General features: G+C 51.8%; 1 protein-coding gene across 8 annotated transcripts in view; it reads left to right on the forward strand.

The window, feature by feature from the left end:
- Positions 1 to 13,469, forward strand: part of LOC100348267 (signal transducer and activator of transcription 5B) — a 76,137-nt gene that overhangs the window by 48,271 nt on the left and 14,397 nt on the right. For 6 of the 8 annotated variants that reach the window (XM_089317781.1, XM_070060683.2, XM_070060687.2 and 3 more), the window contains exons 2-9: positions 1,825 to 1,962; positions 5,968 to 6,124; positions 7,255 to 7,344; positions 8,491 to 8,665; positions 11,535 to 11,665; positions 11,919 to 12,070; positions 12,548 to 12,703; positions 13,061 to 13,240. In XM_089317781.1, the coding sequence (XP_089173907.1) occupies positions 1,835 to 1,962; positions 5,968 to 6,124; positions 7,255 to 7,344; positions 8,491 to 8,665; positions 11,535 to 11,665; positions 11,919 to 12,070; positions 12,548 to 12,703; positions 13,061 to 13,240 (1,169 nt within the window). In that variant the 5' untranslated portion in view covers positions 1,825 to 1,834. Of the gene's footprint in view, positions 1 to 1,821; positions 1,963 to 5,967; positions 6,125 to 7,254; positions 7,345 to 8,490; positions 8,666 to 11,534; positions 11,666 to 11,918; positions 12,071 to 12,547; positions 12,704 to 13,060; positions 13,241 to 13,469 lie in introns of all 8 variants that reach the window. The other 2 variants (XM_089317782.1, XM_017349339.3) reach the window with 1 other exon arrangement.

Raw genomic sequence — 13,469 nt, forward strand, 5'->3', positions numbered from 1 at the left:
CACACACATTGTTGGCTAACTGACTTGTCCCATAAATAGCTCGGTGTTACAGGATCAGACAACTACAAGTAGCATAGAAGAGAAAGGATTTGTTTCTTAACACACAGTGTTAAGTCTCTGGTCAAACAGTGAGTCTCTGGTCATTAACAAAATCCAGGTCCAGTTCCCTGGAGCCTAACTGTAGCATTCTTCTTAAGAGAATAGTGCAGATCAGCGAGCAGATAACTTTGTGTAGGATTCAAGACAGCCCTGCTTTATACCAAATTCCACATTATGGAAAACGGTGTAGAGAAAGCTTCGGTTTTAGTTCCTTCAGTTACATAAAGTAACATTGCTGCCCCAGTCTAGTTCATCCCAGATCCTCTGCCAACTGAGTTACAAACTCTCAGGGGAGTCTGAGGAAGCATCCTGGTGGTTTTATAAAACTGTCTAAAATCAAGAGCCTGTTTCAAAAACCTATCCACTATTGGAATATAATGGTTTTTGTTTCTAATAGTTGGTATATGTTGCTTTTGTGCTATAGTTTAAGGGAACATTGCTTCATAAATTCCTTTGAAATAACTCAGAAGGAGGACCTTGGGGTGTTTTTTGAGCTACGTCTACACCCTTTGTGAGCAGAGCATTGGTGATAATCCATGGGGTTCAGTCCATGCTTCAGGTGTCTCCGTTTTCTTTTATGGGGCTCCTTTCAAAATGGCAGTGTGTTTTCTATATTTCTTTTTTTATTTTTAGATTTGTTTATTTATTTGAAAGGCAGAGTTACAGAGAGTCAGAGGCAGAGAGAGAGAGCAAGAGAGAGACAAGTCTTCCATCCAGTGGTCCCCTCCCCAGATGGCTGACCTCAACATCCAGAGCTATGCCGATCCAAAGCCATGAGCCAGGAGCTTCTTTTGGGTCTCCCACATGGGTGCAAGGGCCCAAGGATTTGGGCCATCTTCCACTGCTTTCCCAGGCCATAGCAGAGAGCCGGATCAGAAGTGGAGCAGCTGGGACTCCAACCAGCGCCCATATAGGATGCTGGCACTGCAGGCAGCAGCTTTACCTGCTACGCCACGCACCAGCCCCTTCTATATTTCTTAAAGCCAGGATACCAAATGTAAACATGTAATTTTTGACAAGTCCCTCTGGTAGTTGTATAGTTACTACTGAATACTGCTGACCAGTGCTGGTGGTTTTGAACAGAAGACCATGACTATGATATCAAAGTCCTTTCCCTGATGTGGTTTTGTCCCTCGGTCCATTTTAAGGTCAGAACCTCATGGGCCCCATCGTGTACCATCCCACAGCCACACTGAATGTCTGCATTTTGAAAACATTTTAACACTAAAATTCAGTTCAAGAATACTTATCTTGAGTCTACCATAAGTATTTACTTTTGTAACCCATGTGATGATTTACTCCATACTCCAGTGTGTTTAAAAGCAGCATTTCAGGGCCGGCATTGTGGCATAGCAGGTAAAGCCGCTGCCTGCGGTGCTGGCATCACATATGGGCACCAGTTTGTGTCCTAGCTGCTCCACTTCCGATCCAGCTCTCTGCTGTGGCCTAGGAAAGCAGTAAAAGATGGCCCAAGGTCTTGGGCCCCTGCACCCATGTGGGAGACCCAGAAGAAGCTCCTGGCTCCTGGCTTCAAATTGGTGCAGCTCTGGCTGTTGCGGCCATTTGGGGAGTGAACCAACAGATGGAAGACCTCTCTCTCTCTCTCTCTCTCTCTCTCTCTCTCTCTGCCTCTCCTCTCTGTGTGTAACTCTGACTTTCAAATAAATAAATAAATAAATAAAGCAGCATTTCAATACTGCCAACCACGGACTGTTTTCCCAGCAGGTTATAAGCCATGGCTGTGTGGATACAAGCCCAGCAGCTGCAAGGAGATGCCCTTCACCAGATGCAAGCGCTGTACGGCCAGCACTTCCCCATCGAGGTGCGCCACTACCTGTCCCAGTGGATCGAAAGCCAAGCCTGGTAGGTGGACAGTTTTCCACATCATATGCTGTGAGGCACAAAAGTATTGAAGTTGGACTAGAAAAATGTCACAATGGAGACTGTAAAAATTGTGTCATAAAAAAATGTTTGATGTGATCTATGACAATGTATTTAACCCCATCTTAGATTTAGGGAGATGGAATAAATTTTGGGATTCAAAAGCAAGATTTGTTCCATTAAATAGTAAATACTGGCTGAAAGTATTAAGCTGTTGCTGCTAAGAAAGCAATCAAGGAACCGGTGCTGTGGCATAGTGGGAAAAGCTGCCACCTGCAGTGCCGGCATCCCATATGGGCGCCAGTTTGTGTCCCGGCTGCTCCACTTCCGATCCAGCTCTCTGCTATGGCCTGGGAAAGCAGTAGAAGATGGCCCAAGTCTTTGGGCCCCTGCACCTGCATGGGAGACCCAGAAGAAGCTCCTGGCTCCTGGCTTTGAATTGTCCCATCTCCGGCTGTTGCAGCCATCTGAGGAGTGAACCAGCAGATGAAAGACTTTCTCTTCTCTCTCTAGCTCTCTCTCTCTCTCTCTCTTTCTCTTTGCCTCTCTGTAACTCTGCCTTTCAAATAAATAAATACATTTTCAAAAATATATATTCTTGTAGAATTAGTATACAGTGCAGTTAACTGACAACACAGGTTGTTAATTTTTTTTTTTCTCAATAGAGACAAAGAAACAAAGATTTCCCATTTGTTGGTTCACTCCCCAAGTGCTGGGGTTGGGCCAGGCCAAAGCTGATCCAGGAATTCAATCCAGTTCTCCCATGTACTTGAGCCAGGACCTGCTGACTCCCAGGGTGTGCATTAACAGGAAGCTGGAATTGGAAGCAGAGCCAGGACTGGAACCCAGGCTCCCCAATACAGGATGCAGGCAAACCCCACAGCTCTTGTTTGCTGTGCCAAATGCCCACCCCGGCGCAGCTCTTGAACTGACAGCATTGCTTCACACGCAGCAGCAGGTTGTGCTGTGCTCTGCTCAGGGCCAGGGAGCTTGTTGGTTGGCTGTAGTCTGACGTATTCCTTAGATAAATAAACACTCACGGCCTGCATCGCGGTGGCCCTGGGTCCTCTGGCAGCCCCCAAGAAGCCCTCATCGATGCTGCTGTTTGGCTGTAACCTGTTGGTGGTGTTGCTTTGAATACTTTCAATTGCATGTTAGTAACAGATTTCTATTCAGAAAGTGGAAAGCATCAAAGGAAGGCAATTTTCTAAGCAATTAAAACACTCTCAGCTTCGTATAATTAAGTGAGAAAAAAAATGAGCTAAATATGAGAATGTCAAGTGTACCTTGTTTAGTGCTTTTCCACTTCCTTCTCATTTTCTTTTCTATTTAAATGACTTAGAAAAACCTCAGTAAGAAGTTTCTGTTGATTTAAAATTAACAAGGTTCCCATATAGTCTTCTTACAGAATGAGTATTAAATGACTTGTGTTGATATTAAGGAAAACCTAAGTTTTATTTATTTTTGTTTTTCTTAAGAATATATAGAATTTGGGGCAAGCATTGTGGTATAGCAGGTTAAGCCACCACTTGCAATGCCCACATCCCATATCAGAGTGTCTGGCTCAAGAACTGGGTACTCCATGCTTCCTGTTAATGCACCTGGGAGGCAGCAGATGATGGCCCAAGTACTTGGGCCTCCGCCACCCACATGGGAGATCAAAATGGAGTTCCTGGCTCCTAGCTTCTATCTGGCCTAGCCCTGGCTGTTGTGGGTATTTGGGAAGTGAACCAGCAGATGGAAGATTTCTCTCTCTCTCTTTCTCTCTCACTCATACTCTGCCTTTCAAATAAATAAATCCTTTATATATAGTAGCCCATGTTGTGGTGCAGCTGCTTGTGACACCAGCATGCCATATCAGTGCACCGATTCAAGTGCCAGTTGCTCCACTTCTGCCCCAACTTCCTGCCAGTGCACCTTGGAAATCAGTGGAAGATGGCCCAAGTTCTTGTCACCTGCCACCCAGGAGACCAGGATGGATCCTGGCTCCTGGCTTCTACCTGGCCTAGATCCGACTCTTGGGGCCATCTAGGGAGTGAATCAGAGGTGTAAGATCTCTCGCTCGCTCTCTCTGCCTTTCAAATAAATCAATCAATCTTTTTAAAAAGGAATACAAATATTTTAATAAAAACTGTCAGTTCTTCATGCTGAAGCTGTCTTAAACAAGTCACTTTTATTTCAGCAGAGAAACACGTTTTCCAGTAATGAACCAGTGCTTGCCCGAGTTTCTTCCACAGGCTGGACCTCTCACGAGAGGGCTTTCCAGCAAGGGGCATTGCCTGGCAACAGAGGTGCAGGGCTGCCCCTGTTTCCTTCCAGGCTCATATTTAATCTGTATCTTATTTACTACACAGAGCGTGTGTGTTTACAGTTTGGCTTTCTTTATTGCCTTCTCCAGGAGTAGGCTAGGGTGTTCTCTTTGATGAAGTACGGTTGTCCTGGCACACCTGTTTGTGCTTCCACTTGCACTGAGTTGCTGACTAACTTCAGGGGTTTAAAGATGACAGCACCTCGTAGCTACCACTAGATCTCTTTGGCCCCAGACCTGGATAACAGTAATTGAATGTTATTTCTGCCTGACCGCTGTTTGGTTTCTTCAGATAGCTAGCAATACAGTACTGCCCCATAGCAACTGTCGCCTCAGTTGCAGAAAGAAAGAAGGGAGGGAAGGCGGCTGTCTCACCTGTCCCCGGTTAAACGGCTCTGAACTAACATGGAGTCCGTCACTGGAAACGTCAGCGTGGCCTGCAAGTCCCAGTCTGCCACATCCGACCCGGGCAAACTCCTGCAGGCACCCTCTGCCTTAGTGTCTCATGTCCAGAACTCCTTAGAAGTAGCAATGACTGTTGTTTCACCTATCTCTGCTTAAGAAATACTCTGTAAAATTAGCAATAGAGATGTCTAACTCATCGAGTCTGGAAAGGACACATAGAACGGTCCTGACCTTGTGCCCTTTGTACACCCTTGTGGGATAACTATAAATAGGAAATTATCAGAGTGCTTATTTCCTTCAGTGTGCACAAAGCACTTTCCCTTTCCCTTCATTTCTCAGAGCAGATAGCACAAGCACCGGCGCAAGCCAGCCACAAGAAGGAGAAAGGGCAGTGTGTTGTTCCTGTAGCATGCAGGCCAGCTCAGGGAATTAGCAGATTATGAAGCAGCATCGGTCACTCTGTGTTGAGCTCGTCCTTTTTAAAAAATATATTTATTTATTTATCTGAAAGGGAAAGTTATAGAGAGGCAAAGGCAGAGAGGAAGAGAGAAAGGTTTTTCAGGGGCTGGCACTGTGGCTCACTTGGTTAATCCTGTGCCTGTGGCGCCGGCATCCCATGTGGGCGCTGGGTTCTAGTCCCGGTTGCTCCTCTTCCAGTCCAGCTCTCTGCTGTGGCCCGGGAGTGCAGTGGAGGATGGCCCAAGTGCTTGGGCCCTGCACCCCATGGGAGACCAGGAAGAAGCACCTGGCTCCTGGCTTTGGATCAGCACAGCACTGGCCATGGTGGCCATTTAGGGGGTGAACCAACAGAAGGAAGACCTTTCTCTCTCTCTAACTCTGACTTTCAAAAAAATAAATAAATCTTAAAAAAAAAAAAAAGTCTTTCATCTGCTGGTTCACTCCCCAATTGGCTACATCGGCTGGAACTGCATCGATCTGAAGCCAGGAGCCAGAAGCTTCTTCTGGGTCTCTCACACAGGTGCAGGGTCCCAAGGACTTGGGCCATCTTCCACTGCTTTCCTAGGCCACAGCAGAGAGCTGATCAGAAGTGGAGCAGCCAGGACTCGAACCAGCACTCATATGGGATGCCAGCTCTGCAGGCTGCAGCTTTACCCACTACGCCACAGCACTGGCCCCAGGCTCTTTCTTAAAATTTGCAGGGAGCATAAAGAAGAAATCACTTTAATCAGAGGAAACGTGTGATATGTTGAGGCTGCATTTGTACAGGCTCATGTGCATTTATGTATACAGATCATGTAATTTTTTTCCCCTAGGGACTCAATAGATCTTGATAATCCACAGGAGAATATTAAGGCCACCCAGCTCCTGGAGGGCCTGGTGCAAGAGCTGCAGAAGAAGGCGGAGCATCAGGTGGGGGAAGATGGGTTTTTACTGAAGATCAAGCTGGGCCACTACGCCACCCAGCTCCAGGTGGGTGTGAACGCTGGGCCACACTCAGAGCTCTTCCTCAGAAGGGCTTTCCCCCTGTTTAGTCCTTCCTGGAGACTTGGAATGCCTCCTCCCACCCAGCTCTGTTGAGGTTACATGCACTAGGTTCTGTTACAAGCACTAGCTACTGATTATTTGGTTTTGTATGGCCCTGTAAAAAGAATTTTCAAAAGAATTTGAAATTTATATAAAATTGCAAAAATAATACAAAAAAACCCTAGGAAAGCCAGATTTACTCATTAACACTAAATCATATTCTTGCTTTCTCTGCATGCACAGGCATAAACTTTTTTAGTCATTTGATAGTAAATTGCATACATTGTATCCCTTCACCCATGAGTACTTCTTTGTGCACTTTCTAAGACTATAAGCCTTCTCTTACTGGATTATAATACCATTATCAGCTTTAGGAAATTTGATATTGATCAAATACTTTAGATAATTATCTGTCTATGCTTCCATTTGGACAACTGATTCAAAAATATCCTCCAGGGCAGCCAGTTCAAGGTCACATACAAGGGTCCTTCAAAAGCTCATGGAAAGCCGGCACCGCGGCTCACTAGGCTAATCCTCCGCCTTGCAGCACTGGCACTCCGGGTTCTAGTCCCGGTCGGGGCGCCGGATTCTGTCCCGGTTGCCCCTCTTCCAGGCCAGCTCTCTGCTGTGGCCAGGGAGTGCAGTGGAGGACGGCCCAAGTGCTTGGGCCCTGCACCCCATGGGAGACCAGGAGGAAGCACCTGGCTCCTGGCTTCGGATCAGCGCAGCACACCAGCCGTAGCGGCCATTTGGGGGGCGAACCAACGGAAGGAAGACCTTTCTCTCTGTCTCTCTCTCTCTCACTGTCTAACTCTGCCTGTCAAAAAAAAAAAAAAATTGCCCTAGTACTTTAGGCACATTAAGATGCAACAAATAAAATAATATTTCCTTTTTGCTGTCATTAGGTTTTCTTCGATGCACTGTCTTGTTCCTGTTGGTATGGGGGGATGGTACCATTTCCTATGATTATGCCTTCATGGCTCCAGGAATCTTCTTCATCATAAGAGCTCAAAGACTGGGTTAGGCCCCATAGCGTGTGGTGGATCAAGGTGATGTCTGCTCTTGGATTCTTCCAGAACACGTACGACCGCTGCCCCATGGAGCTGGTCCGCTGCATCCGGCACATTCTGTACAACGAACAGAGGCTGGTCCGGGAAGCCAACAATGTGAGTGTCGCCTGGGGGTTGGGGAGAGGAGCTGGGAGGGCCTTTCAGTCCCACCTATCTCTGGACTCAACTTTGTCAAGGTGACTCGTCATACATCTACTGGCATATTTTTTAAAGAGATGTACTCTTAATTGATTTATATAACTTTGATGAGATTGCAACCACAAAACCATGCGGATAAGTGCAAAATACTTTAATCTCAACAGAGCAATTTTTGACTAGAGGCACGGTCATATTCTTGAAATTACTTAGCCCTCTCCCAAGCCAGTGTTGAAGGAATGGATTGGACCAGGTCATTTAAATGGCTGGATTCCCAGAGACCACCCCACAACTTCATATGGAAGTCCTCGGGCTACATCTTCCACCTCAAGAATATCTTGAGCGAGGAGCCGTTGTTGTGGTCCAGCAGGTTAAGCTGCCACTTGCAACACCATATTGGAGTGCCCGTTCAAGTCCAGCTTCCTGTTAATGCTCCTGGGAAGGCAGCAGATAATGGCCCAAGTGCTTGGTGCCCTTCTATCCTCGTAGGAGACCCAGTTCTTGGCTTCTGCCTTGTGCAGCCTTGGCTGTCTGAGCCCTATAGGATGTGAACCAGCAGATCAAAGATGTGTTTCTTTTCTTGTCTCTCCCTCTCTGTCACTCTGCCTTTCAAAAATAAATAATCTTTTTTAAAGAAAAAGAATATCTTGAGTGAGGACACAGACAGTGGCACACAGCGCTGTTGCTCACCCTGTCCCTGGCATTAGTGTAGTACTTGGCATTGGGTCAGTGAATTGGTTGGAATGAGGAGTCGTCATCATCATCACTAGGAAAACCCAGATGACACCAGGAACGTGCTGAATTCTAGTGTGTCTGAAGGGAATCACATGGACCCTGTTTGGAATGGGATACTCTGGTAGAGGCCAGATCTGAAATAAAAGTTTCTCCTGAGCTCTGTGAATGTGCCGTGTTCAGGCAGGTCACCTGTATCTCCACTGTCCCCACTCCACCCCAGTGCTCACAGATGTTTGTGATTTGTGCAACTCAGAATTACGTTTTTTTGAGGTCTCAGGCCGGTGGTAGAAGCTGGCATTGACTTTTTCTAGGGATGAAGACCTAGGCTTTCTCCCATTACACTGGTCTGTACTTTCCTGGGTCTGTCTCCAGGGTAGTTCTCCCGCTGGGAGCCTGGCCGACGCCATGTCCCAGAAGCACCTTCAGATCAACCAGACGTTCGAGGAGCTGCGGCTGGTCACGCAGGACACGGAGAACGAGCTGAAGAAGCTGCAGCAGACTCAGGAGTACTTCATCATCCAGTACCAGGAGAGCCTGAGGATCCAAGGTGAGGCCGGGCGGCCACCGCGCACGTCCCCACGCGGGGAGTAAGGACTGGAAAGCAGGGCAGGCTGCATCGGAGGGGGGCCTGTTCTCTACCCACAAGGCATCCGTTTTTATCACTGGCATCGAAGAGAGTGCTGAGAGGAAGAGAGGCTTTGGAAAGTGAGAATGTGCGGTCTCAAGCAGAACCCCCCATACCCGGGAAGCCCCTAGACAGTGGGGGAAGCTGAAAGAGCACACAGTCTAAGGAAACAGCACCAGACACAGTATTTTCATATAGAATAGGCATTTTATAAACCTAGCTTTTATGAAATGATCAATGGGAAATTAATAATGATGTGTTAAGAAGGGAAAGCTCAAGGTTCAAGGAGCTATGCTTGTGATTAACAGCTTTGGACGTTCTGTGCAGTGCTTTTCTGAGTGGCCCTCCTGCACACCAGGGAGTCCTTAAACTAGGAGACACAGCTCTCCTGGCCTGGTGTGCATCCTGCTTGAAACTGTAGAGCCCATCAGCGCCCCCTCTTGACCCCATAGGAATTAGACAGTTTGAGATCAGACTGTCCCCTCCTGCTTGCTTGCCTGGCTGCCCTACTTCCCATCCAGCTCCCTGCTAATGCGCCTGGGAAAGCAGCAGAGGATGGCCCAAGTAGTTAGGCCCCATATCTCTGCCTTTAAAATAAATAAATATTTTTTAAAAATTAGGTTGTAGCCTAAATCCTAAAATTAAAAAAAAAAAGATCTCAGAGAAGCCGTGACCCAGCCAATCAGCCCATACAAACACCGACATAACGCACAGCATGCATATTCCTCTAACACATGAACGTGGGCTCCATATAGGTGTGGTACCGCAAATTTACGCCCTGTTCCACTAGACAATACATATTTTTCTAAAAAAACTTATTTATTTATTTGAAAGGCAGAAAAATCAGTCTTCCATCTGCTGATTCACTCCACAGATGTCAGCAACAAATAGGGCTGAGCCAGGCTGAAGCCAGGAGCTCCAGCTGTTTTCCACATGGGTAGCGGGGCCCAGCTGCCTCCCCAGGTACACGTTAGCAGGGGACTGGATTGTAAGCAAAGCTGTGCTCCAACATGAGATGCTGACATCCCAGGCAGCAGCTCACCCACTACACCACAGTAGAGGAATAGGCCCCCAGACTACATCACACCGTGAGACCTGCCCATCCCTGAAACATCGTTGGTACTGAGTCGGTTTTTAGCTCGCAGGAAGATTCTAGCATGTCTTCCTCCCATTGGAACCAGGCCCACACTGACTCCAGAAAAGCATGGCTCCTTCCTGGGGCAGGGCCAGCAGAGTTCACATCATGTCCGCGAGAGTCCTGTGACCGTTGACGGCTTTTGTAGTCCCGAACCTGGGTTTTCTGTTCCCAAGGATGGGTTAGGCCTGGAGTGGAGTCTGGGTTTGTTCCCTCAGGGCAGTGTGTGTTCAGCCTCGCTTATCTGCCTCCCCCATGAGAGGCACAACTGTGCACCTGTGTGAGCAGGGGGCGCTCAGAGCCCCCCAGGGAGCCCAGCAGTTGCCTCAGGTCTCCCTGGCCTCTTCCAGAAGCTTCTGCCAATTGCCAGGAGACCGCTAAAGGGTCACTGCGCAGTGTCCACGCCCCAGAGTTGGAAGCCGATTTCTGAGTTGCAGCTGTGGGCTGCTGCTGGCTGGCTGAGTGGCTTTGGTCTGTCCCAGCTTGTGTGTTCCATGAGGCAGGGACGAGGTCCGTGTGACATGGCCCTCAGAGGCCACCAGGAGCTCCTGAGGCTCTGGGAGGGAGGCGTCCCCTGTGGCCAGGGCGGCTGCCCTGGGGTGGGGGGGCTCCCCACAGGGGAGGGCGTGCAGGAGGCTTTACCTGGGCAAATATTGACTTCTGAGCCAGGTTGGAGACCCACAGGTGCTCCTCGTTCTCCCGTTTCTCCTCCCCTGGGTCTGAGGGTTTCATCACAGCCGTTTTGAATGGGGTCATGAGACCTCCCTCTTGCCCTGTTCCCGCCCTGGGGGGGGGGGGTCCTCCAGCAAGGTGGAGAGCAGCTGAGCCCCTTTCCCAAGGAGATCTCCTGTTGCCAGCAGGCCTGGGTGCAGGGTGTCTCCGCCTTTGCTGTCTGTCTCACCTGGTGGTGGGCGGAGCTGACAGGGACCCGCCCTGGACAGCCGGCTGGGGCTCCTTGCAGCACCTGGGGACTCCTCCTCCTGTGCAGAGACCAGCCTGTGCTCAGGAGATGAGACCAAGCCGGGGCGCGGGGCCTCCCAGGAGGCCTCCCCTGTGAGGTGGGGGCTGGGCTCTGCTTGTCCCTGTCACCTGGCCACTGCTGTCCTTTCTCCCGTCCACGAGAACGAATCTGCCCAGAACTTGGGTGGGCCAAGTGTTTTCTTGAGTATTTTCTGTATCATGAGATAGTTCATCTCCACAGCAACCCACTGAGGCAGGTACCAGGAGTCTCCATTTCCCACACGGGGAAACTGAGGCACAGGAGGCCCAGCTGCTTGCCCAAGTTCAGCCAGCTAGTGAACGCCAGGGCTCACTTCCAAGCCGAGGCCGGCCCAGGCCAGCGTCCCGCTGAGGAGGGCTGGGCAGCCAGCGCTGTGGGGTGGGGAAGAGGCCACACAGGGGTCCCCTCAGGCGTGCTCTGAGTGCCCACCCCCACCCCCAGAGGAGAACCCATCAGGAGCCTGGTGAGAGGAGGCAGGCACTGCCTTCTAGGGAGCCCGTTCGCCTCCGGCACCCAGGGCTGGCAGGAGCCCGACCTGCCGCTGCTGGGAGGTCTGGCCTTCGAGGGTCTGGCCCCAGGCCAGTTGAGTGGGGTCTGGGGGCTTCGTGCCGAACACCGGGAGGTGATGGCCATGGGTGTGGTGTCGCCTCCTCTAGCCCAGTTTGCGCAACTGGCCCAGCTGAACCCCCAGGAGCGGCTGAGCAGGGAGACGACCCTGCAGCAGAAGCAGGTGTCCCTGGAGGCCTGGCTGCAGCGTGAGGCCCAGACACTGCAGCAGTACCGCGTGGTAAGTGGCTCTGCGCCCCTCTGCACCCGGGCTGGAGCACCGCGGCGGGGTCTCCGGGAGCCAGATGGGGGAGGGGCCCAGGACAAGGGCAGGGCCCTGGGGAGCAGGAGGCCAGATCCTTCTTCTTTGGGGTGGGGGGCACAGGTCTGGAGAGGGGGGCCTGGGCCCGTGCCAGGCCCTGCATTTCGGGGGGTCCTGTCCAGGCCATCGTCTGGGAGCCCAGCAGGGCTGCTGTCCCCCCCTCTCCCCGCAGGAGCTGGCCGAGAAGCACCAGAAGACCCTGCAGCTGCTGCGGAAGCAGCAGACGATCATCCTGGACGACGAGCTGATCCAGTGGAAGCGGCGGCAGCAGCTGGCCGGCAACGGAGGGCCCCCTGAGGGCAGCCTGGACGTGCTGCAGTCCTGGTGCGCGCGGGGAGCAGGCAGGCGGGGCCAGGGGCCAGGGGCCAGGCCATGCTGGTCGAGCCAGCTGCCTCTTCTGCCTCCTCCCTCGGCCCGTGCTGCAGGCCCCACTGTCTGGGCCACCGGTGTTTCCCGGGGGCCTATTCCTTTTGCAGACTTCAGTCCCCTACCCTGTGCCCCACCCCCACCCCACCCGGGCGAGGGCATCCTGTGGAGGTGAGGCTGGGCCAGGTGTGCAGAGGATCCTTGACCCTCGGGCTGCCTGGGCCCAAGCTGAGACCGCCCTGCCCCTCCTGGCTTCTCTGCGCTTCTAGAAGGCAGGCCGCCTGCTCTGCCCTCTCCAAGGGAGGAGCGGTTAGGCCCCCACCCCCTGGGGGTGGAGCCGGGTCCTGGGGATGGGGTCCCCAGACTGGAGCCTCCCAGCCTCTGGCCTGGGAAGTGGGGGAAGCCAATGTGCTCCTGTGGCCTGGGCTCCTGCAGGTGTGAGAAGTTGGCTGAGATCATCTGGCAGAACCGGCAGCAAATCCGCAGAGCCGAGCACCTCTGCCAGCAGCTGCCCATCCCCGGCCCCGTGGAGGAGATGCTGGCCGAGGTCAACGCCACCATCACGGACATCATCTCCGCCCTGGTGACCAGGTGGCCTCCGCCTCTCGGCCACGCCCAGCGTGGGGGGGGGCTTCCGCGGGGGTTGGCGCGTGGGAGCAGTGGTGCCGTCCTGCCCAGGTCTCCGCCTCAGACCCTTCTCACGCTGCCTCACACCTGCTTCCCACCCCATCTCCTGTAGCTCTGCTGCTCTGGCCCAGTGTCTGTTGCCAGACCCCACAAGAGATGCTCTTGGACCCTGCGTCTCCCTGCCGTCTCCCCAGCTCCCTCCCCGTGGTCTCGTGGGAAAGGGGCCCGGGCCACATGCCCTTCCTTCATCTGCTGAGCCCCAGGGGTGGCGCGTCCCCTCCCCGAGGCTGTGTCTCACACCTGTCCCTGTGTCACCTGCAGCACATTCATCATCGAGAAGCAGCCCCCGCAGGTCCTGAAGACCCAGACCAAGTTCGCGGCCACCGTGCGCCTGCTGGTGGGCGGGAAGCTGAACGTGCACATGAACCCCCCCCAGGTGAAGGCCACCATCATCAGTGAGCAGCAGGCCAAGTCCCTGCTCAAGAACGAGAACACCCGCAAGTAATTCTGCCCCTGCTCTTCGCCCCTTGCTGCTTTGCTCTGTGCTTGTGATGGGAAGAAAGTACCGCTGCCTCCTGGATCAGATCCCTGTTGTCCCTTCTGGCCTCTCGTTCATTAGAGAAAGAACACAGGACGTTCTGTGAAGATGCTGCGCTTTTTGTGTCGTTTAGCAGGGATGCACTCAAGACAGCTACTGTGTGTTTGCACAGCTAATGTTTCCTCTGAATCA

The sequence above is a fragment of the Oryctolagus cuniculus genome, chromosome 17, assembly GCF_051225735.1.
Source record: "Oryctolagus cuniculus isolate XC-2025 breed Fujian yellow rabbit chromosome 17, ASM5122573v1, whole genome shotgun sequence".
Lineage (NCBI taxonomy): Eukaryota > Metazoa > Chordata > Mammalia > Lagomorpha > Leporidae > Oryctolagus > Oryctolagus cuniculus.